At 55.3% G+C, this 25,373-nt stretch overlaps 9 protein-coding genes across 9 annotated transcripts; 2 read left to right on the top strand and 7 right to left on the bottom strand.

Annotated features, from left to right (window-relative positions):
• Positions 1-42: 42 nt before the first annotated feature.
• Positions 43-2,559, bottom strand: IUM83_06892 (STE/STE7 protein kinase; the record flags this gene model as incomplete). The annotated part of the gene is made up of 7 exons (XM_067931127.1): positions 43-175; positions 248-612; positions 681-806; positions 879-2,205; positions 2,278-2,327; positions 2,397-2,423; positions 2,512-2,559. The coding sequence occupies 7 exons, from the start codon at positions 2,557-2,559 to the stop codon at positions 43-45; spliced, it is 2,076 nt and encodes a 691-aa protein (XP_067787070.1).
• A 102-nt stretch (positions 2,560-2,661) lies between these two features.
• IUM83_06891 (Ankyrin repeat domain-containing protein 1) lies at positions 2,662-4,069 on the bottom strand (the record flags this gene model as incomplete). Its single annotated transcript, XM_067931126.1, has 2 exons — positions 2,662-3,261; positions 3,329-4,069. The coding sequence occupies 2 exons, from the start codon at positions 4,067-4,069 to the stop codon at positions 2,662-2,664; spliced, it is 1,341 nt and encodes a 446-aa protein (XP_067787306.1).
• A 111-nt stretch (positions 4,070-4,180) lies between these two features.
• Positions 4,181-15,337, bottom strand: IUM83_06890 (putative vacuolar protein; the record flags this gene model as incomplete). The annotated part of the gene is made up of 3 exons (XM_067931125.1): positions 4,181-5,121; positions 5,324-12,721; positions 12,790-15,337. 3 exons carry the CDS (start codon positions 15,335-15,337, stop codon positions 4,181-4,183), a joined length of 10,887 nt encoding a protein of 3,628 aa, XP_067787307.1.
• Positions 15,338-15,486: 149 nt separating this feature from the next.
• On the bottom strand, positions 15,487-17,470 carry IUM83_06889 (Acyl-CoA-binding protein 3; the record flags this gene model as incomplete). Its single annotated transcript, XM_067931124.1, has 9 exons — positions 15,487-15,588; positions 15,658-15,724; positions 15,814-15,908; positions 15,973-16,060; positions 16,127-16,266; positions 16,340-16,591; positions 16,677-17,097; positions 17,161-17,347; positions 17,431-17,470. 9 exons carry the CDS (start codon positions 17,468-17,470, stop codon positions 15,487-15,489), a joined length of 1,392 nt encoding a protein of 463 aa, XP_067787234.1.
• Positions 17,471-17,622: 152 nt separating this feature from the next.
• IUM83_06888 (Delta-aminolevulinic acid dehydratase) lies at positions 17,623-18,606 on the top strand (the record flags this gene model as incomplete). The annotated part of the gene is made up of 1 exon (XM_067931123.1): positions 17,623-18,606. The coding sequence occupies one exon, from the start codon at positions 17,623-17,625 to the stop codon at positions 18,604-18,606; it is 984 nt and encodes a 327-aa protein (XP_067787233.1).
• Positions 18,607-19,114: 508 nt separating this feature from the next.
• Positions 19,115-20,820, top strand: IUM83_06887 (tryptophan-tRNA ligase; the record flags this gene model as incomplete). Its single annotated transcript, XM_067931122.1, has 2 exons — positions 19,115-20,463; positions 20,547-20,820. The coding sequence occupies 2 exons, from the start codon at positions 19,115-19,117 to the stop codon at positions 20,818-20,820; spliced, it is 1,623 nt and encodes a 540-aa protein (XP_067787289.1).
• A 386-nt stretch (positions 20,821-21,206) lies between these two features.
• Positions 21,207-22,099, bottom strand: IUM83_06886 (DNA polymerase sigma; the record flags this gene model as incomplete). The annotated part of the gene is made up of 5 exons (XM_067931121.1): positions 21,207-21,290; positions 21,357-21,477; positions 21,546-21,829; positions 21,907-21,977; positions 22,045-22,099. The coding sequence occupies 5 exons, from the start codon at positions 22,097-22,099 to the stop codon at positions 21,207-21,209; spliced, it is 615 nt and encodes a 204-aa protein (XP_067787230.1).
• Positions 22,100-22,278: 179 nt separating this feature from the next.
• Positions 22,279-23,864, bottom strand: IUM83_06885 (uncharacterized protein; the record flags this gene model as incomplete). Its single annotated transcript, XM_067931120.1, has 7 exons — positions 22,279-22,287; positions 22,367-22,538; positions 22,621-22,767; positions 22,853-22,901; positions 23,024-23,211; positions 23,328-23,432; positions 23,500-23,864. The coding sequence occupies 7 exons, from the start codon at positions 23,862-23,864 to the stop codon at positions 22,279-22,281; spliced, it is 1,035 nt and encodes a 344-aa protein (XP_067787266.1).
• Positions 23,865-24,261: 397 nt separating this feature from the next.
• On the bottom strand, positions 24,262-25,128 carry IUM83_06884 (dna polymerase beta; the record flags this gene model as incomplete). Its single annotated transcript, XM_067931119.1, has 4 exons — positions 24,262-24,717; positions 24,799-24,828; positions 24,899-24,955; positions 25,048-25,128. The coding sequence occupies 4 exons, from the start codon at positions 25,126-25,128 to the stop codon at positions 24,262-24,264; spliced, it is 624 nt and encodes a 207-aa protein (XP_067787285.1).
• Between the last annotated feature and the right edge of the window lie 245 nt (positions 25,129-25,373).

The following is a 25,373-nucleotide window of genomic DNA, read 5'->3' as shown; positions in this document are numbered from 1 at the left end:
TAATTGATAGTCTTTTCATGCTCAACGGACTGGTGTTTGCGGTTACTTTGACTGCTTGGCATCGTCAAAGTAGGTATCCTCGATGTCGTTGAGCAGATCATTCATGGCCTCTTGAAACTTGGCACACACAAGTTTGCGGCTCGCGCCAATTTGCTCAGCGAAGCGTGAAAGTTTGCTGCAGATATGATATTACCATCAACACATGAGGACACCAGATAAAACAAGTGTTAAAGAGGCCGCGACTTACACTTTCTGCATGGCTGGGAGCAGCTGAATCCACGCGACGATGTCATCCAGATTGTAGTCGTGCTCCTTGATGAGCTCCTTGGCGTCTTTGAAGTAATGTTCAGTTACCTTTTGCACGATTTCATCAACCTCCGCTTGCTCTTTGCTCTCATCGTCAACAGTTTTTGCGCCCACTTCATCTTCATCAGTGGTTCTTCTGCTGCTGCTCGGACTTGGTGTCGTGGTCTGCTCTCCACAGTACCGCAATATGAACTCGTGCTTGAGTAGCTGTTTCACACTCCATCGCTCGGTTTGGTCTTTCTTGAGGCACTTGTCTAGGAAATCGCAGAATAGGTCCGAGAACTCACCCTCAGGTAGTCGAGGAGGCTAGCAAGAAAACGAAAAGTAAGATACAGAGTTATGGGGAGTATTCATGAAAAAATAAAAAATCGTACCGGTTCGTTGCGGATCATGTGAAGTAGTTCCCAGTATCCTCCGCGCGATGAATATGGGAATTTGCCGAGTGCGCAGGTCATAATGGAGAGACCGAAAGACCACACGTCCGACTTGTACGAGTATTCCTGAAAAGTAAAAGCACCAGAACAGTGAGTAGACCCGAATATATCGATTGTGGGGTGTAAACTTGAGCTTACCTCGCTGGCAATGCGCTCTGGAGACATGTAGGTGAGAGTGCCGACGAAAGTTGTGGCTTTCGCCATGGAGTTTTCCATTTCGCGCACGATTCCAAAGTCCGAGACTTTGACGTCGCCAAAATGGTTGATGAGCAGGTTGCTGGGTTTGATGTCACGGTGCAGCTGGTGTGTGCTGTGGAGAAACGCGAGCCCCTTTAGCACACGGAAGGAGATGTTGGCGAGCACCACCTCACTAGTGCAGCCGCCTGTGTCCACGATGTCCTGCAGCGAGCCACCATCCATGTATTCAACCACAATCGAGACGTTGCCTTCGTTTGGGTTCATGAAAGCGTCATAGAGACACACCAACTCCGGACACGCCACAGTTTGTCTGTTGGTTTCGGCACTTTCAGCATCCGGGAGCGTGGAGAGATTGTTGTAAAGCGCCTTGAGCTCTGCGATAAGCTGATGCCTCTTTTCATGCTCGAACACTGGAATGACCTTCACGGCCACGAGCATCAATGACGGAACGTGAAGGGCTTTGTGCACTACCCCACTCGCTCCACGACCGAGAACGCCAAGCTTTACCAAGTGTTTCTTGGTGTTGGATGGCTGCTGTCGTCTGTCGGATTGAGTACTCGAAACACCATCCGAGTCTCGGTCGGGCGATCGAGTGAGACCTGTCTGCTTGATCTGGAACCCCACAGCGTCAAAGGTTCCCGACGCAGATAAGTCATACGATCGCTCCAATCGGTCCGTGCTGCCACTGTGCAGGTCGAGCTGAAAGTCTGAGCCCAGACCTTGAACGAAGTTGCGTTGAATGCCTTTCTTCCCCGTGGATGAGATTGTGGGTGAGGTCGAAGTACCTGGCCTAGCACCAAATCCACTCGGCCCCGACAGTTTCGGACTTCGTGGTGCCTGACGACCTGGAGCCCCTTGCCCGGGAGGGCAATTGACGTTTATCATCGGTTCGAGATCAGCAATCTCCAGCTTAATCTGTGCAGGTCGTGGGCGTCCTCCAGGAGCAAGCCGTGCCTCGCTGCTCTTCTTCTTGTCGGCCTTTCGACCTCCTTCTTGAGCTGCAGTAGCGTCCTCCGGATCCGTTCGCATAGATCGGATACGCCTCATGTCGTTCGCAAGAGATTGCACGCTTCGCGCCGTATGCAACGAGCCGTCTTGTGAGTGCTCGAGCTTGCTCTCTGCTCGCTCCGATGTACCTGCATTCATCGTTGCCGACGATGAGTGTCCTGGACGGTGTCGGTCCAAAATCTTCACTTCTGGCTGCTTCAGCTTCGACTCTTTCATGCCAGAAGATGCCTTGTCATCAGCATCACCGGGGTGAGAGGCTCTGCGCCCACGCACAAAATTTTAGATGTTACCACCGTTGTTCGAGCACTTTAGTTATGTGAGAAGCACGTACGCTCGTCGCTCGTCAGCAAGAGTATCGAACCGCGACGGAATGGAAGAAGACTGCAGCAACAGTCACAACAATGAGCGAATGGATCCCTAAAGACGGCTTGTTAGAGCCTACTTAAATACCTTCGACTCGGCCTTCGCCTTCGTCACCTGTTTCGGTGAAGTGCACAATGACATATCGTTATTACATCGGGGTTTTATCGCTGAGGGGGATCGTAACACGCACGAATGCACACACCTGAGGCTTGGCCTCCCAATCCGCGTCGTTTGCTGTCGCCTTCATCATGGCTTCGAGGCAAGTCGTCCAGTGCACACGAGGGGGTGTAATTGACAACCGACGCGAAAGATTTTGATTCGAGGATCAAGTTGAAGTTGTCCAGAGAGATGGCTACATCCAGTGCTGTAGGTGCAGCATGCGTCGCAACTCCGTGACGCGGTCCCGAGGGTACGGTGGACGCTGGGCGACGAAGCTCTCGGTGGCCGATTTCCTGGCACTTTGCTCTTTCTCGACGCAGAAGAGGTCCTGCACTCGCTGCACGGCCGCGAGCTTGAAGTCCTTGGGCTTGGACAGCTTGCCACTGTACACGGCCTGCTTGATGTCGGCGGTGGCGAGCGGGATCTGCTTCTTGACGAAGAGCTTGCCCTCTTTGGTCTCCAGCCACTCCCGAGCCGCAGCTACAGCCGCCTTAACTTCTTCGTCGACATACTGCTGCTCCTCCGCCTTGCGTCGCGTCTCCGCGAGCTCGATCGTTTCGCGCCAGAGTTTCTCAGCCGGGGGGACGAGCAGCGCCGATGCTTCCATCACCGCAGCGAGCTGCTCCTGTACGTACGCAGCGTCTTGAGCTCGAGCGAGATCCTCGTTGCGCTTGATACTGAGCGTCTTCATGCGTAAATTACACGTAGGATTCACGCCCTGCAGCAGCTCGTGCACGGTGAGAGTCGAGAGACATTTGTTGCGCTGTAGCTGTAGTAGCGCAATGTCCAGGGGCTGCAAAGCAAGAACCGGGTTAGTTTTTCATCGTAAAGCAGCTACATGTACAGCCACGCCGCCTCACCTTCTTGTGTTTGTAATTTTCTGTTGAAAAGGCGACAACGACAGCGTCCGTGTGCTTGAGTAGGTAGCGGAGCAGCAAGACCTGCGAGTTTCGAGCGCACCAGTGCAGCACGGTGTCTCCATACGAGTCTCTGTGCGCTGTGTCGCCTCCAGCTTCCACCAGCAATCGCAATATCTCTACCCGATTGGCGACGGCACCGAGAGAATTACGGCACGTAGCGATCATCGGAGTTGTGAGACTGTACTGCGTGTCGACGGTGTTCACTGCCTCAAGACAAATCTCCGGTGTGAAGTGGGTCTGCATGAACTCAACCAAGAACCGGACGACTGTGACGGATCCCAGATAGCTAGCTTCATGAAGCAGAGATTCGCCACCCCCACCACCTTCGACGCTCTTGCTAGCCTTGCCAAGATAATCCTTTCGCATGAAGAACCGATGTCTGTCCTCTTCCAGGAACGTTTTGACTGCCGTGGCGTCGTCTGCTGCAATACTCACCCACACATTCACGAACGACTCGGGCTTTTTGTTCCGCTCTGCCACTTGCTTTAAGGCGGCCGCTTGAGCAGTCGACGCGAGATCCGGCGTTTTTGACCTCGGCCGCTGCTGGTTTGTCTGCTGGGGTTCAACTCGCTGCTGCTTGATCCAGAACTGCTCGGTCTCCTCCTTCACTTTCAAAGCTTTTTGCAGCCACGGAGGATATCGAGGCACGCCTTTGCCACTACGTACCGGGCTGGCCACCATTTTCCACAACTGCACTATCCCCCGACGTCCGTACAGATCGATCTATTATCCTCGTGTCGGTTCGTGAAAACCTACAGCTACGACGTACTCGTGCTGAACATCGAATCTACTCTACTTGTTTGCCTCGCGCGCGATTTTATCGTCGAGATATTGCGTGGTCTTGTCCTTCGCAGCACGCTTGGCAGCAACTGTTTGAGTGATCTGAGCCATCTTGTTGACGCTGGTGCCGATGACGGCGTCACCCGTTTTCAGATTTGTGTGGTTAGGCAGTGAACGAGTAGCGTTGCTGGCGAGCTGACCCAAGCTGAGGGAGGCCTTGTACTGCAGCTCCTCGTCCGTGGATCGAGCTCGCGCGATACGAAGCAGAGCTTGAATACCGCCCTCTTCGGCGATACGCAAGTGGTTCTCGTAGTTGTCGGCTAGTTTCAGAAGTGCTAGCCCGGCGTAGTGGCGTGGCTCGGCATGTACTGACATCATCGCGATAAGCGGCCGAAGTGCGCCACGCTCGACAAGACGGACCTGGTACTCGCGGTTGGACGCAAGGTGGGCCAGTGTGAAGGTCGCGTATTCTTGACACTCCATGTCTTCGACGCAGGCTAAGGCGATAGCTGCGTCCAAACCACCTTCACGGTACAGATCGTCGTGGTAGTCGGTCTGCTGCTCCACCACCAGCGCTAGCAAGTACCCGCAATTCCTCAACGTCTCTGTATCGATGCACTTCGTCAACGCTATCACATGAGCAAGAGCACCCAGTTCCACCAACTTCTGCAGAACATCTTTACTTTCAGCCAACGAGCCCAAACAGTAGAGCGCACAACGGACACATTCCTCGTCGGTAGACGCCAACAGAGCTAATAGAGGCAATAGGCCACCACTTTGCATCACCGACACCTTCGTCACGCTCAGCTTCCCGAGCGCCAACGCGTTCAAGGCCAAACAACCGCAGAGCTGCACGTCAGCGCTTGGATATCGAAGTAGGTCGATCAGTGGGGGCACAGCGCCCTCCTCGATCAAGCGCAGCTTGTTGTTGCCTATTCCACCGAGGGCCAGAGCTGCAAGTGCCAACGCCGCATAACGCTGAATCTGCGCGTCGGGGGAAGCGAATGAGGTGCGTAAGCGGTCGAATTGCGCCTTGCTCCACGATGAACGCCTTGTCATCGCCCGATGAAGCCACGTTGCATATCGCCAACGTTGCGAATCTCTGCGTAGCCACGTCCAGAGATCGTGTAAGACGGAAGAGTGAAGGCAGCGCACCTTGGCGGACCAGCTCAGGCTTGATCGAATTCGTGACTGATAACGAAGCGAATGCTCGCGCGCAGTCACGCTGCACTCGAGCATCGTCGTGCGCTCCAACATTTATCATGGCCGAGATAGCGCCTTCACGCACCACATCTAACTGATGCTCGAGCGAGTCAGCAACATTTGCCAAAGCGAAAACGCAGTCGCGCTTCACTTCCAGGTCATCGTAAGCGCAGCATCGAAGGATCTGCGTCAAGCCACCGTCGCGTACAAGCTTTAGCTTGTTTTCTTCGTTGAGAGAGAAGCTGGAAAATGCCGCCGCTGCTGTGCGCTGGTAGTCCAGAAGCGGGCTTTGGGCCAGCTTAATGAAGGGCTGCAGAAGTGATTCTTGCACGATGTATACTCGAATGGTTGGGTTGGCCGACAGGAAGCGTAAGCCCATCGCTGCGTATCGCTGCGTGATGTCATCCACAGACTCGGTAAGCTGGATTAGGCACAGCAGCGCACCTTGCTTGTATATTGCGATGTGGTTTTCCTCATTAGAGCAGAGGTTGGCTATCGCACGGCTGACGTCTTGTAGAATCTCCGCACTGTCAGGAGAGACCTTGGCCAACACGACAAGTGCACTCGTCAAACCTTCAGCCACAATTTTCTGTTGGTTCGCCGGATGCTCCGACAGATTCGCCACCAATCCAGCACACTGGCACTGCAAGTCTCGGAGCCCCTTTGCGCCAGGATTAGAGTTCAGACATCGTAACACCGGGCGCAGAGCTCCTTCTTCGACAGCTTGCTGCTTAATCTCCGGGTGCGATGCCGAGGAAGTCAGGTGCCGCAATGCTGCAACCGCAGGGGCTTGCAGCGAAGAATCGACATCCCTAAGAAATGTTATGAGAGCCTTGAGTCCGCCTTCTTCTACATACATGCGTCGGAACTCACTGTTAGCTGCTAGATCACGCAGTGCTAGTACGCTCTGTCGACGCGTATTCAGTTCTTTAGCGTGCAAAAGGAAGAACAGCGTCTTAAGACCCCCTTCGTACACAAGTCCGCGATGACTTGCAAAGTTTGGTGCAAGCTTGCGCAGTGCTAGTGCAGCATTGTATTGGCACTCAGGATCCAGCGATAGTCCAAGATGAACGAGGCCTGGAAGACCATCAGCTATCATATCCGTGTGGTGCTCGAAACTTGAGAGCAGATTCGCGATCGTACGTGATGCCTCTCGGTGAATTTCTTCGTGACGGTGCTTCATGAGAGCAATGAGGAAGTTTCCGCTGCGTTCAGCCACGAAATGGGAGTGCGTGTCCTGGTGCTCAGCAAGATTCGCAAGAGCTCCGCATGCTTGGCGAGCGACCTCAAGGTCGGGCGACTGTGCCAGCTTGATCAATGGACGAAGGGCTCCTTGCTCAACGATTTCTACCTTGTACTCGTCACTGAGCGACAAATTACAATACGTCGCAGCGACTTCACGCTGCGTCTCGAGCTCCTCAGACATGCCAGCAATGGCTAACGGAGCCAAACCACCACCGCGCACGATGCGCCCACGATTTTGAGCCGAAAACTGACACAGCCGACGCAGAGCAGACACCGCGAGCGTGTGAGAGTTGGAGTCTTCAGCGTGAGCTAGCATAATGAGTGCTGCAATGCCACCTTCATCTCCGATAGCCGCGCATTGTGATGTATTACCAGCGAAGTTTGCCAACGCGAAGGCTGCGTACAAACGTATGTCCTCATCCTTTGACTGGCCCAACCGCAGCGCCACTTTCAAAACGCCACGTCCGATCATGTGGTCATGGTTGTTCTCGTTCGCCGCCAAGTTTGACAGCGCCATGATAGCGAACCGCTGACTTTCTAGATCATCATCATCTTCCGTGAGCGCGAGGATAGGCGCGAGACCACCGTGAACGAGTACTTGAACCTGGAGTAGTGGATCACAAGCCAAGTTACACAACGCAATGCAGGCATATCGACGCACACTTGGATCGGCTGCGTCTTTCGCAGCCAGCAAGAGTGCTTGTAATCCTCCACCACGTGCTGCGGCCGATCGGGTCTCACTGTTAGCCGCCAAGTTACACAAGGTCATGGTGGCGTATCGTTTGCAGTCTCCATCTTTTGCACCAGCAAGTCGCACCAGTGCAGATTCGATGCCTGCCTCCACGAGTTTCAATTGGTTTGCTTGGGCACATGACACGTTGTAGAGAGCCAAGGCCGCGCTGCGTTGGCATTCGAGGTTTGGCGACAAGCATAATGCCCGTAGCGGTCGTAGTGCATGGCGCTCCACAACTATGAGGCGATTCTGGCGATGAGCGGATACGTTCGCGAGGGTCATGCTGGCGTAGCGAGAGCACTCTGGATCATGAGACCCTGCGAGGTCTACGAGCGGATCAAGACCGTCATCTTGCACCACGAGGTGCAGTTGATTAGCTGGGTTGGCTGTCAGGTTGCATAGTGCCATGGCCGCATACTTGGAACACTCCATACTAGGGGATCGCAGTAGACCTACCAGCGCGCGCATGCCGCCTGCCTTCATAATTTTCTGCTCGTTGCTGGAATTGCTGGACAAGTTACAGATGGCCATAGCAGCGCAGCGCTGAATTTCCTGGTTATCAACCTCACCGAGGCGTGCAATCAGTGCGGGTAACGCGCCAGCATCGACAATGCGATGCTGGTTTTCTGCGTGAGCACTGAGACGGTAGAAAGCGCGAGCAGCATACTGTCGTGTCGAAGCGAATTCACTCTTCAATAGCTCAGATAGCGGAACGAGGCCGCCGAGCTCCGAGATTTGGTACTGGTTGTGTGTCGTGACAGCCAGGTTTCCAAGGCACATCGCTGCATCGCGACCACAAAACTCTTCTTTGCTGTGAGCGAGCTTGAACACTGCGCGGAACTCCTCGAGAGAAAATACGCCTAGGTGGTTCTCAGGATTGCTGGACAAGTTGGCAAAAGTGCGACTCGTGTGCCGCGCGATCTCCACGTGATAACACGCCTTTGTGAGTGCTAAGAGAGCTTGCAAGGCTCCTTCGCGCACCATTTGCACTTGATTCAATACGTTCTCACTCAGTGTGGCCATCGCCCCGGCGCATTGAAGTCTGACGTCGTCATCGTCTACGACACAACAGCTGAAAAGAGGAGGAAGACCACCTTCATGCACGAACTGAGTTTTTACCGGTGCATATAGTGACAGATGCCGAACTCCTGCAGCTCCCATGGTTTTGAGTGTCACGTCAGCACTTCGTAGCAGCGATATAAGAGCCAACATGGTCCCGCCGTCCTCAGCTAGCGTGGGCTTGTTGTCTTTATTTGCAGCTAGAGTCTTAAGTGCTGCTGCCGCTTGACGCTGAACATCCAACCCAGGAGCACCAAGCAGCATGTGCAGTGTTTGAACGGACCCACTGCCCAGCATAGCGCGGTGAGTATCGGAGTTGCTCGTAAGCTTGTGCAGAGCGAGCGCCGTGTTATATTGACACTCGTGATCTTCTATCTTGGCGACGCGGGCTACTGCAGCAAGACCTTCCTCGTTGAGAAGCACGGCATGAAACTCTGGCGTACTCATCAGATTGGCGACAAGCCTGGAGGCTTCACGGTATACCGGCAAGTGTCGACTTCGCATCGCCTTCACTCCTACGTGTACTGCGTGAACATCGATCATGTATTCATGCGTCCGGATATTTTCTGCGAGATTCGCTGCCGCACCACAAGCATTTCGAGCAACCTCGACATCAGGAGACGAACACAGCGCAAAAAGTTGCTGGAAAAGCGTCGGTGAGCTGCTCGCAAATATGAGCTTGTTGCTTTGAGCCAGACTCAAATTGCACAAACACGCTGCTGCCTCACGCTGATTCTCTAGCAGTTCTGTGCGTCGCGCACAAGCAAGAAGCGCCGCCGCGAGAGACTCACGATGTTGCGCCACCATGGATACTCGATTCACATCCAAATTCGTAATGCGGCGCAGCACTGAAACTGCATGACACTGAGCGCTTGGATGCTTTGCATCTTCAGCATCGAGGGCTAATTGGATAAGAGGTCCGCCACTATCGCTCAACTTACCTATAAGCTCATGGAGTGACTCGTTGGTAGATATCTTGCCCAGCGCAAAAGCGGCGTAGAAGCGCGTCTCCATGTCATTAGCCGTGTCCAGGGCCGCAATAAGTGCAGGAAGAACTCCGTTATCCACGAATGGCTCGTGGTTTGTTTCGTTCGTGAAGATACAACCAAGAGCAAGCAGTGCAAACTGGCGAGGCTCTGCGTGGTCTGCATCACAGGCCAGCTCAATAAGGGGCACCACAACCTTTTCGCGCAGCACCCGGGAGTGATTCTGCGGGTTTGACACGAGGTTTCCTAGCCCGATAACACCAAAAAGCCGAGTCTTTGGATCCGCATGTTGTATAGCTCGAACAAGGAATTCGTGGCAACCATCAGCGAGCAACAAGTCGTGGAGCGAGTAGTTTGAAGAGAGGTTCGCCACGCACTTGACTGCCTCACGAGCTACCCGCGCCGGAGCACCGTGAGCCTCAAATTCCAGAAAAAATCTCAAACCGCGGTGCTCCGCAATAGCTCCATGCGTGTCAGAGTTTTCAGCGATGTTGGCAACACTAGCGCACGCAAAAGCAGCCGTATCTTCATCATTTGACAGCATGAGGGTGATCAGATTCCCCATTAGCGGCGAAGCGGCGATTATGAGCTTGTTCTTTTCAGCAAGGGACAAGTTGTATGCTGTCATAGTAACCTCACGGTGCAATTCGGTATCAGATGAACGAGCTCCCAACACCAAAGGCTCCAATCCACCTTCCGACACGATATGCAAGCGGGTTTCAGGACGGTTCGAGAGGCCACGAAGTGCTGCGATGGCTGTCTTCTGGTCGTCCACGTCGTCGGAACAAGCTAGCTGAATTATTGGAGGTAGACCTCCCATAGCCTCAACCATTTGCCTGCGATCTGGGTTAGCCGCAAGGTTACACAAGGCGAAAGCAATGCATCGATGTGTCTCAAGGTCGACGCTGTTAGCCACTTCGACTAATGGCGATACCGCACCAGCTGCAACCAGCTCGTCTTGGTACTCGGTCTTCGCTGCAAGATTGCCCAACGTCACAGCGCCAAAAAGTCGATAGGTAGCATCGGCAGAGCACAAAAATGCCACAAGCGACTGCATCTCGCACGCCGCAATGAACACTTCTGGGTAAGCTCCGACGCAACCACTGAGCGACAGGTTGCACAAGCAAGCTAGCACCTCCTGCTGCACATCCATATCCTCGGATTTTGTTAAAGCTAGCAGTGGACGCAAAACACCACGGCGTACAAATTCCCGACGCGCTAGCTCGTTCACACATAGTCCTCGCAATGCACAAACAGCTCGATATTGACACTTCGCGTCCTGAGACTCCAGCAGACGAAGTAAAGCTTCCAGGAAGGTGTCTCCCAGCTCAAGAAGCATCGCATGGTTGTCTGGAAACGCTGTGAAGTTAGCGATGCCGAATGCCGCTCCGTTTCGCAACGCCATGTCAGCGTGTTGCAACAAGTCGGCGAACAGCGGGAGTACACCAGCGTCGACAAGTACGGATTGAGTAGCCCGCACACTTGCAATATTGGTGAGCGTGAAGACAGCATACCTTTGGGTATCGAGGTCACCGTTGAGTGATCCATTTGCAAGCGCGACAAGGGTGGGCACAAGTGCATCCTGCACGATCTTGGTAATGTTGTCGACGTTTGTGGAGAGATTAGCAATACCCATCGCCGCATACCGTTGACTCAGGAAATCGGGTGCATTCAACGCTGCCATGAGTGGCGTCAGACCACCGCCGGATACGATTTCAGCTGTATATGCGTACTCAGCTGACATGTTGGCAATGGTGCGAAGAGCTTCGCGCTGCACGTCCACGATTTTTGCTCGTAACACGAACTTTATGTGTTGCAAGACGCCATCCTTCACCATTCGGCCCTGGTTTTCCACCACTTCTGCCAAATTGGCTAGTACTCCACATGCTTGATGAGCTACCTCTCCGTCCGCGGAGTGGATTAACGTCAATAGAGGCGCCAGGCCACCATTAAGCACGATGACAACTTTATTGTCTTCGCTCAGTGATAAGTTCCGGAGTGCAGCACACACTTCGCGTTGGACCTCAACACTTTCTGACAGCGCTAATTTGAATAGCGGGGCAAGGGCACCAAACGATACGGCTTGAGTGCGGTTCTTAGCCTCAACAACCATGCGTCGTAGTGCAAAGCACGCCTGCAAATGTGTATCTTCATCTGCGTCATGAAGTAGCGCGATCACAGTACGCAGCACTCCCAGCTTCGAGATTTGTGCGCTATTGCTTTCGTTAGCCGCTAAGTTGTTCAATGCAAATGCCAATGCACGACGAGTCTCCAGATCAGTAGCCTTATCCACCGTCATGAGTGCCGTGACGGCACCCTGGTCGAAGAGATCACGGTGGTTCTTGGGGTCCACAGCAAGATTTCCAATCGCCAACGTCCCGAATCGACGACAAACCACATCCTCTGTCTCCTGCGCAAATGCTCCGATATAGCGTAATGCGTTGCTGCGCAGCAACGTAGCCTGACTCGATGGTTTGGCCGCGAACAAAGCAAGACAGCGTGACACTTGGCGTTTGACCTCCAAGTCGGCACCAGTTGCTAGAGCGTACAGAGGTGTTAGTACACCTTCTTCGAGCATTTTCTTGTGCGTATGTCCTTCAATCATTTCAGCCAAATTGGCAAGTGCACACACGGCCTGACGTTCACGGTACGAATCTCGACTGCTTGCTAGTGCAATGAGCGCTGGTAAGCATCCACCACGAGCCATCGTGATCTTGTTCTCTTCACTCAGCGACAAATTGGAGAGTGTCGCCGCTACCTCACGTTGTACTTCAATACTTTCACTCGAGGCTGCAAGGATAAGCGGCTCCAGAGCGCCAAGACGTACAACCTGTTGTCGAACCACTTGATTTACTGATAGTCCTCGGAGTCCAGCAATGGCTTGAAACTGCACATTAGCATCTCCCGGAAATGCGAAAGAGATTATAGGCTGCAGGCAGTTGGCAGCTACAATGCGCTCGATGTTGTTCGGATTGCTGCACAAGTTTCCAAGTGCGAAGATGGCGAACTGTCGGCACTTGACATCCCGATGCTTGGCGTAACCAGCTAGGAAAGTCAGCGCCTTATCCAGTATTTCCTCATGGGTCGAAGGTGAAACAGCCAAGTTGGCCATCACCAGGAGACAATACCGAATGACATCATTGTCTGCGAGCGAGCGAGGATCCAACGCTTCTTCGATACGCGCAAGGATAGGAGGAAGTACTCCTTGAGCTAACAATTTGGGTTGGTTGTTCACATTCGTACCGAGGTTGCAGAGCGCCATCGCTGCCATACGTTGGCAATCCACCACTTCACTACCCACAAGCTGCACGAGCGGTGGCACCGCACCTGTCGCAAGATCACTTCAGCAAAGTCACAGTTCGCAGATAGATTCCCTAGTGCCCGAGCCGCCTCACGCTGCTCAATGATACTTCCGTGCAGCAGAGCATCCACAATAGGCGGGATAGCACCGTTGGCCACGAGGTGGCTTTGGTTCTCCACATCTTCGGCCAAATTTGCTACTGCACAAAGGGCTTGTCGTTGAACACCCACATCAACACTCTTAAGCGCTGACAGGATTGGTGGCAAACCACCACACTTGCAGATGTCGGACTTGTTTGCATCCGCGAACGACAACGTGCAGATAGCCGGTAGCACATCCGCTTGTAAGTCAGAGCTCTGGGTACGTGCAAGGAAAAGCACGGGCTCCAGCCCGCCTTCGTCAGTAATCTGCTTGCGGAGATCAGCGTTGAGCGCAACCTTGACTAATGCGAAAGCGGCGTACTGCCGAACTTCTTCATCTGGAGCACTGGACAACGAAATAAGTAGTGGCAGCGAACCTTCCTCTACGATAGCGCGGTGGTTTTCAACACACGTAGCAAGGTTTGCGATAGCGAGAATTGCAAACCGCTGGATTTCTAACTCCACATCCTCCGACCGTGCAAGTGACATAAGGGGCTCCATGGCGCCACTTTCCATGAGAAGCTCTCGCACAGCAGGGTTTGTGGCAAGATTGCAAATGCCCAATGCACCAACGCGCTGAGAAGCCATGTCAGGTGACAGCAAGTACGAGATCAGAAGCTGGTGACCACCGTGCTCAATAATGTCCTCATGATTGAGGCGGAAGGCTGACAGGTTGCCTAAAGCACGACCAGCCTCGCGCTGAACCTCCACGAACTGGGAGCGCATCATGGCAATCAGGGGCGGGACACCTCCATCTGCGCATATTTTCTCTTGGTTTTCCTCCACCTCGGCGAGATTAGCTAGAGTAGCGCAGCTCTGGCGAGCAAGATCCATATCTTCAGACTGAGCATGAGCGATTAACGGCGTTACCGCACCACTCTTGGCAATCTCGTATTTGGTCTCCTCGCTAACAGACAAATTACAGAGTGCTGCGCAAGCTTCGCGTAAAATCTCTAGGTCATCAGACTGAAGTAGCAACACAAGAGGTTCCAATCCGCCTTCCTGCAGGATCTTGATTTTGTTCGCCTCGCTCACACCAAGGCCACGCAGAGCAGCAATGGCTTGGTGATGTACATCGGTGTCTTCAGACGATGCCAGGGTGATAATTGGCTGGAGCCCGCCCTCTTCCATCATGCGCGTGTGATTCTGCTCATTCGACGCAAAGTTTGCTAGGGCAAACGCAACATAATACTGGCTTAGTGCATCGGCCGTACTCGCCAGAGAGAACAGCGACAGGAGACATCCAGCTTCAACTAGCGCTGGATGGTTAGCTTTCATAGCAGCCAGGTTGGCTATCGCTAGCACAGCGTAGCGTCGGGCTTCAAGCTCACGGTCAAAAGCTTGAGCAAGCGCGATAAGTGGCTTAATAGTGCCCAGGCCAACAATTTGAACTTGGTAGCTGGCGGTCGTGCTCAGGTTAGCAAGCGCCAGTGCTGCATACCGCTGACATACGTGATGGTCCAGTATGAGCGCTGCTGCCAGCGGCTGTAGCACACCTTCCTTCATCAGCGCTGGTTGCACTTCCTCATTCGCTGTGAGATTAGCCAGGCATCGACAAGCCTCCGAGCGAGTATTGAGATCTCTGGCTACCGCCAACGCCATAATAGATGCTAAGCCGTTCTCGCGCAGTAATTTATCGTGCAGCTCATGCAACTCCACCAGATTGGCGATCGTGCTGCACGCGTACTCTTCGACTGCAGGATCTCCAGATAGTGACATCGAAATAATCGTGAGCAGTGCTCGGTCCGATATCTCTACTTTGTTTTCGGGCGTAGCTGAAAGCGCACAAAACGCAGCTGCAACTTCGCGCTGGATGTCGGGCTCGTCCGAGCGTGCCATTAGCACGAGAGGGTCCAACATCCCTTCCTTGACTACGACGATCCGGTTGGCCGGCGAGATACATATTCCACGAAGACACGCCAATGACTGCCGTTGCGCGCTCAACTCCTTGCAGCATGCCAGAGCGATAAGACGAGGGATCGCACCTTCATCAACGATCTGGGGTCGATACTCGTTGTTCACCGACAGATTTGCCAGCGCAAAGGCACAATACACGCCCGAATGGACCATTTCAGGATCCAATAGCTGGACAAGCGGCTCAATCGTACCAAGTTGTACAATTTCCTCGTGATTCTCCGGCTCAGCTGCTAAATTGCCAATGATCATCGCTATATACTGCTTCGCCACGGCATCGTTTTCATTCTCAACGTCCTTGAAGAAATTCACGAGTGGCGGCAGCGCACCGTCTTCAACGATCTTAACCCGGCTTGCTGGACATGATGCCACATTAGCCAGACACAGGCATGCTAGGCGAAGCGCCTCGGGGTCACTCGACTGGAGAATTAGCGTAAGCAGAGCCTTTACCACGCCCTTGGACACCATCTTCTCGTGTAGCTCAGCATTGGTCGAGATTTCAGCCAAGCTAAAGGCAACATCGCGTTGCTCGGTCGGTTTGCGCTCGCGTCGCCCGCGCGCAATCAGCTGCTCCAGCACCTTGGACATCCTGTCCAACCTGGGACCAGCTATTTGCGCGGCCCCTTAAAGAGTGGAAGATAGCTGGTGTCCCCTCATCACCAAGAATGGAAACCGTCAACGAACAAATCGGGGTCACGAGTACGTGTTCATAACGTGGTTCGCATACTGCTACCTCTTTACTCGGCAGGATCGCCGAACTCCTCTGTAATGCGCTGCAGATGATAGCTTCTGGCGTCGGGGGCATTCTTGCAGTAGAAGTTCGAGATGAATGTTTCAAGCTGTTCACATCATAAAACAGGAATTAGCGCACAATATCCTAACTGACATTCACTAACCACGATGCATACCCTCGATCGGAAAAAGGACAGCGATGAGCTCGTGATATGAACGCGACAGAACTGGTGGAGATCCGTCCTGTTAAAGAGACCAGAGTCAGCATTTGCACGCGGTCAGAGCAATGTTGCTTACACGAACGAAATATCACGGCATAAGGTATCGCCTACCAATACGGTTTGTCAGAGTGTGCTTTGTACACGGAGAAATCTTCAAGGGCTCCCAACGACTGGAAAGACTCGTTCTTGACATACACGTAGAATAGCTACACCGAAGTCATCAGAATATTATCTTACATGAACGTAGCACAAGAGCAGCGATAAACGTACGCGATTCTGCTTGTCCAAGAGTGAGTCTTCGATGTACTCGACGAAATCTGAGCTCGCAAACCGCTTGATTAAAGACGGTGCCTCATTTCTGCACCACATTCCTCCAAAACGTGAGCAATATCACCAAGATACCGTACAACATCAGCAGACGTACCGGAAGCGTAAAACCCGGCGTTTGAATACAGCGCAATACTCGTCGAGTTGGCGCTCCTCGACCAGTTCAATCGAATCCAGCAACCGACTGGCTGGGTCCGGCAACGGTTCCTTGAACTTGCGGTAGTACACATCCGCCGTCTGGAAACAAATTGCAGCCCAGCAGTTACAAACACTGGTTTACGCTTGCTGCCTTCACAATAAACGAACATACCTGCTCGACCGTGTACGGAATCGTGGCACTGCAGTCGCCAAACTGGAACGCGTCGGCGTCTTCGGGCAGACTTAGAGCCAAGCGAGGGACAGTATTCCCCGCTTCCGCCTGGCGCACGACTTTAATCCCGTGCTCGCGAAGAAACACATCCAGCTCTGACTCCGCCAGCGCTCGACGTCGACGCCTTCTACCCCGGGAGCGCGCAACCGGCGCAACGGTCGAGACCCACAGACCCTTCGGCCACGGGAAGCTCTACGCTCCACCAACAGTTCATCAGCTCCTACTCCGTGCCAGTATAAGGCCCCCAAATATGACAAATTCACCAAGTACAACGCACCCTCGAGCGCAGCAAGACCACGGCCGCGTACCCGACCGCGAACCACAGCAGCGGCGAGAGCTTCTGGCCCAGCTCTTCGTACTGCGCCACTTCGTCGGGCAGCGTGTAGGCCGCGCGCCGGGTCATGGGCAGCGCCACCTCCACGCCGAACAAGAGCGCGGCCCCAGCCACCGCCAGCCACGACGTCAGCTGCAGCAGCACGGAGGAGGCGCGTCCTCCGGCGGCCTGTTGCCTGGGTCTTTGGCCCTGCATCGGCGCTGTAGGCTTCTGCATTGACTTCTGCTTCTTCTTCTGCTGCTGCTTCGGCTGTGGCGCCGCGTCCTCCGCCGCTTGGACGCTCGGCAGCAGCGTCTGCACCAGCTGCACGTAGCGGCGCTTGGCCTCTTCCGGCGGCGTGCCGCGCAGCTCGCTCCAGCTCGACCTGCAGCAGCGGGCAGCACGTAAAACATAGCGAGGACGCAGTAAAACCAGGGCTAATTCCTACCATTTGGCCCGCTCCACGACGCGGAAGGCGCTGGGCGCGGCCGCGCCGCAGTCGCCTGCCGTGGACTGCTTGAACAGCGCGTACAGCTGCAGCTTCTGCGCGTCGCTGGCGGCCACGCGGCCCGCCGCGCCCGCCGCCTTGAGCTCCTGCGCCGCACGCTCGAACGCCGCCGCCATCAGCTTCAACACTAATAAGTTATAAATTAGTGGCGTGTGCCACACCATTTATGTGGGACCATTTTCCTGGACCTTTCCGGTGCGAAAGTCCTACCTTTACCCAAAATCACCCCCATCTCTTCGTAGCCGCTCATGGCACGCGCCCCATTTCATATTACCGGTATATATACCGGTATGCCTGTCAGTATCGACGCACTTTACCTATCAAGTTGAGCCAAAGCTCAGCTCATTCGCCAAGTCTCCCGACAGCGCGCAAGTGACCAACACTCCTGCTCCTCTCGCCCCCATGGACTCCCTGCACTCGGGCCTGCACCACCCCGCGCAGCGCGCGTGGAGCGAGCCGCACCTGCACCCGTCGCAGCTCATGTACCCGCTGTTCGTGACGCTGCGCGCCGAGGACCGGCCGATCCGCGGGCTCGAGCCGGAGCTGCAGTGGGGCCAGGGCGCGGACGGCGGCTTCGCGACGCTCGTGGCGCACCTGCGCGCGCTCGTGGCCAAGGGCCTGACCAGCGTCATGCTCTTCGGCGTCGTGGAGAACAAGGACGCACGCGGCTCCATGGCCGACGACGACGCCACGCCCGTGATCAAGTGCACGCGGGCGCTGCGCCGCGCCATTCCCGAGCTGCTCGTGGCCTGCGACGTGTGCATGTGCGAGTACACGGACCACGGCCACTGCGGCATCCTGCGCGACGTGGACGGCGAGCAGGTGCTGGACAACGCGCGCACGCTGGAGCGCCTGGCCAGCATCGCGCTGGCCTACGCGCGGGCCGGAGCGCACATGGTGTGCCCGTCCGATATGATGGACAACCGCGTGGGCGCCATCCGCAAGATCTTCAACGACAACGGCTTCGAGCACGTGTCCATCATGGCCTACACGTCCAAGAAGGCCTCCGTCATGTACGCGCCCTTCCGCGACGCCGTCGAGTCCACGTTCCAGGGCGACCGCAAGCGCTACCAGCACCCCGTGGGCAGCACCAGCCACGCCGCGCTGGCCTTCGAGCGCGACGTGCTGCAGGGCGCCGACAGCGTCATCGTCAAGCCGTCGCTCTTCTACTCGGACATCGTGGCCAGCTTCGCCGCCAAGAAGACCGTGCCCGTGGTCTGCTACCTCGTCTCGGGCGAGTACAAGATGGTCAAGGACTACGGCGACTCCACCAACTCGCTCGAGAGCGTCGTGCGCGAGGCCCACCTCGGCCTGCTGCGCGCCGGCGCCAGCGTGCTCGTGACGTACTTCACGCCCTACATCCTGGACCGCTGCGCCAAGTGGTAGATCGGCTTGTCTCGGGACAGGGCAGAAGTTGTAATAAATGTTTGACCCCGTGGCTCTAACTGCAAACCAGTTTGTTTTACAAAACAAGGAGACATCTTTTATAGTTCCAGATCGCCGTGACCTCGATTCGCTCTGCTAAAAACGATCGGACTGCTGGAGGAAGCTCTGGAACGCCCAAAGGATATTCGTCGTTCCCATGACCAGTATGGCAAGTCTGGCAAACAAGCAGGAAATCTCGTGGGACCCAGTGTCTCGGACTTTGCTTCGACTTTGTAGTTGTGAATGCATTAAGCTGAATACTTGGCAAAAAAAAATATCCAAGAGCCCTCCTTTCATCAGCAAATGTGGTCAAGGTCAAATCTTGACCACGTCAGTGCTCGACACCCATCTGCGACGTGTGTTACGTATGCCCCACTATAGTCTCTTTTTGTCCAATGGCGCGTCGCCATCTCTCACCTCTGATTGTATGGCCCCCGCATATCACGAAAGCCCCCGACACCTCGGCACCATGGAGGCGCAGCAGCTGACGGACAAGATCGTGGCCGTGGGCAACGCCATCCGCGAGCTCAAGGCGGCCAAGGATGCGGCCAACGCGGCGCAGATCGCGGCGCAGGTGCAGGAGCTGCTGGCGCTCAAGGCGCAGTTCAAGGCGCTGACGGGCGCCGACTACGCGCCGCCCGCGGCCCCCAAGAAGCAGAAGGACGCCGCTGCTGCAGCCCCCGCGGCCGACGGCGACGCCCCCAAGAAGTCCAAGAACCAGCTCAAGAAGGAGAAGAAGCTGGCCGAGCAGGCGGCCAAGAAGGCCGCGGGTGGCGCCGCCAAGGCCGGCGGCAAGCAGGCCGGCAAGCAGAAGCAGAAGAAGGCCAAGCCCTCCGAGAGCGCCAAGCCCGCCGAGAGCGCGGCCGTGCCCTCCGACGCCGACCTGCTGCTGCGCCAGGCCGAGTTCCAGCACCAGGTGCTGAGCTCGGGCGCGGCCGCCGGCGCGCAGGTGGTGACGCCCTGGGACGTGGAGGCCGAGGACGGCGTCGACTACGACAAGCTCGTGGAGCAGTTCGGCAGCACCAAGATCCCGCCCGAGATGGTGGAGCGCATGGAGCGGCTCACGGGCCACAAGGCGCACCGCTACCTGCGCCGCGGCTACTTCTTCTCGCACCGCGACCTGGACGTGATCCTGGACGCGTACGAGAAGGGCGAGAAGTTCTTCCTGTACACGGGCCGCGGCCCGTCCTCGGGCAGCCTGCACATGGGCCACCTCATCCCCTTCACCTTCACGGCCTGGCTGCAGAAGGTCTTCGACGTGCCGCTCGTGATCCAGCTCACCAACGACGAGAAGTTCCTGTTCAAGGACCAGACCCTCGAGGAGAGCGAGGTCATGGCGTGGGAGAACGCCAAGGACATCATCGCCTGCGGCTTCGACGTCAAGAAGACCTTCATCTTCGCCAACACCGACTACATCAAGGAGATGTACCCGCAGATCCTCAAGGTGCAGAAGTGCGTCACGTACAACCAGGTGCGCGGCATCTTCGGCTTCACGGGATCGGACAACATCGGCAAGTCGTCGTTCCCGGCTATCCAGGCCGTGCCCTCTTTCTCGGAGACGTTCCCCGTCGTGCTGGGTGGACGCAAGGGACTGCGCTGCCTTATCCCTCACGCCATTGACCAGGACCCGTACTTCCGAATGACGCGCGATGTGGCGCCGCGTATTGGCTACCTCAAGCCTGCCTCCATGCACTCCAAGTTCTTCCCCGCGCTGCAGGGAAGCACCACCAAGATGAGCGCCAGCAAGGCGAGCACCACTATCTACATTTCGGACTCGCCGGATGACATCGCCAACAAGATCAAGAAGTACGCCTTCAGGTAAGCTTCCTAGCTGTTCTGTTGAATTCGTGTGCAGGTGTGATGACGTTTATTCTAACTGTGGTGGGCGGCTATATTCACAGCGGCGGAGGTGAGACTAAGGCCGACCACGAGAAGTACGGCGCCAACTTGGAGGCCGACATCCCGTACCAGTACCTTTCGTTCATGCTTGAGGACGATGAGGAGCTCGCACACATTGGCCAAGAGTACGGTGCTGGCCGCATGATGTCGGGTGAAGTGAAGCAAAAACTGATTGACGTCATGGCCGAGTACACGCTGGCCTTCCAGAAGCGCCGTGCCGCCATTTCCGACGACCTGGTCTCTGAGTTCATGAGCGTGCGCCCCCTAGAGTTTTAGGCACCGTTAGCTCGTTGTTGTGTGGGTCAACTGGTGCACACTATTGTTATGGAAACAAGTGCCACCTTCTGCGCCTGCATCTTGTATTTGTGAGTTACTGTTCAGTATTCTCTGTCCTGCAAACGCGTAAGAGCTCATAGCGCGGAATCGTTCCACTGAAGCACTACTACACTGTCGACACCACCAGGACGCGAAAACGCTATGGAGTTTTTACTTAGTGACTTGAAAAAAAAAAGTGTCAGCGGTGGTCTTGGAGGAGACAGCCTTGCTGCACGAGGGTGAACATGGACGGACATTTAGTGGGTGCGCGCACAGATGCTCCTGCATCGTAGTCTGACGACTCAGCATGATGGCACGTCGTTGGTTGTCATGTTTGATTCATTCGCTCAAGGGCTAGAGCCAGCAACACACGCAACCAATGGGGCACCAGCAGCCAGGTTCTGGTACAATACTAGCCACGCTTGAATCACCTAGCGAACACAGGAGTGTTACATTGAGGGTTTCCTGTGAAGTACATATCGACGATTACCACTCACCTCGTGCATGCGAAAGCAATTGCAAATGCTTCGTCCAGGCTTGATCGGATCCGCGACATAAGGGATCACAACGGAGCATTGCGTGGATACCACTTTTTCTGGCGGAAGCAGAAAAAACTCTCTAACCACACGTCAGTTCACAGTGTAAGTCCAGGGTATTTTCACTTCGCAAAAAGCACATGGACGAACCCTTCGTTCTCGATGGAGATGCCGAAGTGACGATAGTCAAAGGTGATGTACGTTTCCAGGAAGAGCATCAGCAGGCTGCCGATGCCAGTACGCCACGTAACACGACCATTGCGCGAAAATGTGTAGCACCATTTCGGCTGGGGCCCGATATCACTTGGGCTGAACGAGTAAGCGAGTTCGTCAGGGAAGTCCCGGGATGCGTTATCCGAGTAGCTTCTTCTTCTACCCCCTCCGTGTATCTTGCGTGCGCTGGCAAATGACTTGCGGTGGGTATCACCGCAAGCCTTTCACAACACCAAATAGATAATGCGCATCAATCAACAGAATCAGGTTAAATCGCGTCCAATATGGCATACATTACCTGCAAAAAGCGTATCACCAAAATCACCAAGACATACGACGATATACCACCAGTGAATGCGCACTTCAGATCTACAGTGTCGCAATTACCCGTTACGAGTCAGTGTCAGCACACCCAGAGGAAGCACTCAAGTCCTACCATGGCGGAGGAGGTGGCTCTTCAAAATCAGGACCAGAGGGCGCAACGCTGGCATCTCCGCTTGGAACGAATAAATTAGATCACGAGCACCGAGTCCAGTATGACCAACTGAATGACCGCACGTTAGGTCAAGCAGTACATCTTGCTGTGCTGGGTCGAGGGAATAGGTCATCTTGAGCACTGGGATTTTCGCACTTCCGAGCAGTTCAAGTTGTTTTGTCCACGGCTGGCGCTCTACATCGGCTGCCAGTGCCTCCAAAATAGTCAAAGGTTGCTCTCCTGCCAACGATCTTGCAACTAGCACACAATCGACGTCACTCACAGGTAATGCAAGCCGCGTGTAGCTCGAGCCGTAAACGTCAATCATAGCATCAGGCCACAGAGATCGCACCAGCTCCTGCAGCGAGTCGATGGCTTGCTGTTGGTGCATATCCTGCGATGCCAGCTGGGTGTCAATATAGTCTACAAAACCTTCAAGTTGCTTGCTGATATTGCTGTCACAACAGGAGAACATGAGAATTGGATTGTTAGCTAGATGTTCAATAGGTTGCAACCAGTAATGTCGGCGAGCAGTACCTGTGAAATTGCTCCTCAGTCACGTACTGTGAATACGGAGGACAGACCGAATTCAGTAACTGTGTTGCTGTCGCAGGAAGAGGGTAATACTGCTGCTGCTGTGGCTGGATGGACTCCGTTCGCGGTAGGTCGACGCCGTCGACTTCACTGAATAAATAGTTCGGATTGCGGCAAAACTTAGGGGAATCCCCATTGATAGAGTTTGGCGCGCTGTCACCTGAGGCGCACTTACGCCCACGCAGGTTTTTCTTGCGTCGCGGATAGTGCCGTTGAAATGGATACTGAAGGTTTGTGTCAGCACACTCGTTCTCTGGTGTCGTGACTTCTCGATTGGTGTGCCGGTTCTCATCGCCAATCCCGTTTGCTTCGGAGGTATTGTGGGGAGAAGCCTCGTTGTGCTTACTCTGCGCAAGTTTCGCCTTGCTCTGCCGGAGCACAGCTTCCTTAAACATTAGCTTTCCGCTGGACGACATCGAGACACCGTCTGTCTGGTTATCATGAGACTTGTGACCCGCAAAAGACGATGCTCGATCTCGCTGCGGTGGCATGCGCAAAGTCGAAGAGTGACGAGCCGGATCACTTTTTGGCATGCTGAACAAGATAGGACGAGGCGTCAGTCACGGCACAACAGCTCAGCGAGAGAGTCACCTCCCTACCTGCTTAGGCGTGCAAGGCAATAGCGGGAAATATGGAAAAGCACCACTTACGGAGGGTTTCCTGGGCCTGGCATCTGACGTTGCGTGTAGCTTTGACGGGACCGCGGAGGAGCGGCGAACGTGGCGGACCAGATTGAGTCGTCGTATCCGGCGGGCCTGCACTCAAGCCGCCTTTAATTAGCCGCAGCTGCACATTCTACCGTTAGAATGAAAGCGTACGCACCCGTACTCGAAGAAGCCCGGGTAGAACGCACGCAAGTGGTGTGAGAAGTGGCACTTGTCGCCGTAAGGGCAGCCGTACCCGGACAGCAGCTTCGTGCAGGGCGTTGCCGACTGCTGCGAGTGCTTGGGCTTTCTGTGCTTGTTGTTGTATCCACTGCCTGTAGCGTTACGGCGGCCAGCCCCGGGCAGCGACAGGGAGTGGCGGTAGCTCTGCCGCGGTCTGTCATGGTCGTCGGGTGGCGGGCTGGGCGGCCTCACGCCCGCTCGAGGCGGCGGCGTCCAGTGCTGCGGCATGTGCTGCGTCTGGTCGAACTGGTTGCTGGGCGACGTGAACGCGCTCGCCACCGCCACTTCACCGCGTTGCATTCTGCTGCCTTCTGAATCAGAAATGGCTCTGCTGAGGCTGCTGCCTTCGGTCTGCTGCTTCTAGTTGCACGGTTCAAAAATTCAAACGGGCTCGAGTGCTCAAGACGCTTTGGCTTTGGAAGGTACAGGCAGGCAGCGGAGACGCCGCAGCAGCGCAGCGCTCGGGGGCTGAGAAAAAGGATTTTCCGGCGCAGCTCCGGCCACAGGCAGCAGTCCGGGAAGGGGCGCAACGTGCTGGCCGTTGACCTCGGACGCGACTGAATGCTACTACGGTCGACTACGGCTCAGGCGAGAAGATACGCTGAAGTTGACGTTTGGCGGCCGGTTGGTGTGGCCCACACGCGCTGTGGCGGCCATACAAAAAGCAAGTGCGGCGTTGGCGACGTGATTGATGGTGTTACATGTTGCCTGCGCGGTACTCCTCGAGCTTCTCGAGCGTGCCGGTCTCGAGGAACTCGTCGATCTTGGCGGCCGACGACTTGCCCACGCCCTTGAGCTTGAGCGCGTCCTTGCCGCACGAGATGGTGGACTCGCAGTCGCGGATGGCCTTGGCCACCTTGGACCACGTGCCGCCCTTGAACTTCTCGCCGCGCTTGAACTCGAAGCCCGAGAGCTCGGCGAAGGCGTCGGCCAGCGACTGGTTGGCCTCGCACGCGGCCTCGGCCTTCTTGCGCGGCTTCTTGGCCTTCTTGTCGTCGTCCTCGTCCTCCGCGGCCTCGTCCTTGACGTCGTCGGCCTTGCGCTTGCGGCCGCGCGGCTTCTTCTCCGTCTTGACGTCGGCCTTGTCGTCCGCCTTGCCCTTCTTCTTCTTGGGGGACGCCGACTCCTTCACGCCGAACTTCTTGATCATTTCCTGCATTGGTTGCAACGTATAGACAGGAAGTTAGAACGCTTTCCCAGCTGCCGGAATGGTATCATCACTCTAACTGCGCACCTTCAGCGCCGCGTCAAGCTGGAACTCGCCCTATCGGTGCATACAAAACGTCAGTCATCGTATACTGTGGACTCGCGTGCTGCAGCTATTGGCGCCGCACATCCTCGCGCGTTGCGTTGAGCATCGTGCCGGCCTCGACGGCAGCATTGATGGGGTTCTGGGCAGGCAGGCAAGCAACAACGCAGAGGGTTAGGAGCGACGCACAGGCGGTGAGTCGAGGTGCATGAGGTGGATTGAGCTGGCGCCTACCGTCGGGACCTTGACGCCCTCCTTCGCGCACAGCGCCAGCAGCTCCTTGGCCGCCTTCTTGCTTGCCTCGCGGCTCGACATGGCTATCAAAAGTGTGGCACTCGGAATTTTGGCGGGAACGGTATGTGACCTGTAATATAGAATGTTGATGCATTGTCCTAGGTAGTACAGAGGCAGGACATACACGCTGTGAAATGTATGAAAATATGCACTTTGTGATTTATATGTGTCAATAATTCTATGTATATATATGATTTTTTTTTGCGATACCAGATATGGTTTAGATTCTCGCTACTCTGGGTAGGACCCGTGAACGTCGGTGGAAC

The sequence above is a fragment of the Phytophthora cinnamomi genome (assembly GCF_018691715.1).
Source record: "Phytophthora cinnamomi strain GKB4 chromosome Unknown Contig62, whole genome shotgun sequence".
In the NCBI taxonomy this organism is placed as follows: domain Eukaryota; phylum Oomycota; class Peronosporomycetes; order Peronosporales; family Peronosporaceae; genus Phytophthora; species Phytophthora cinnamomi.
The sequence above is the reverse complement of the archived record's forward strand: the minus strand, read 5'-3'. Positions and strand labels throughout refer to the sequence as shown.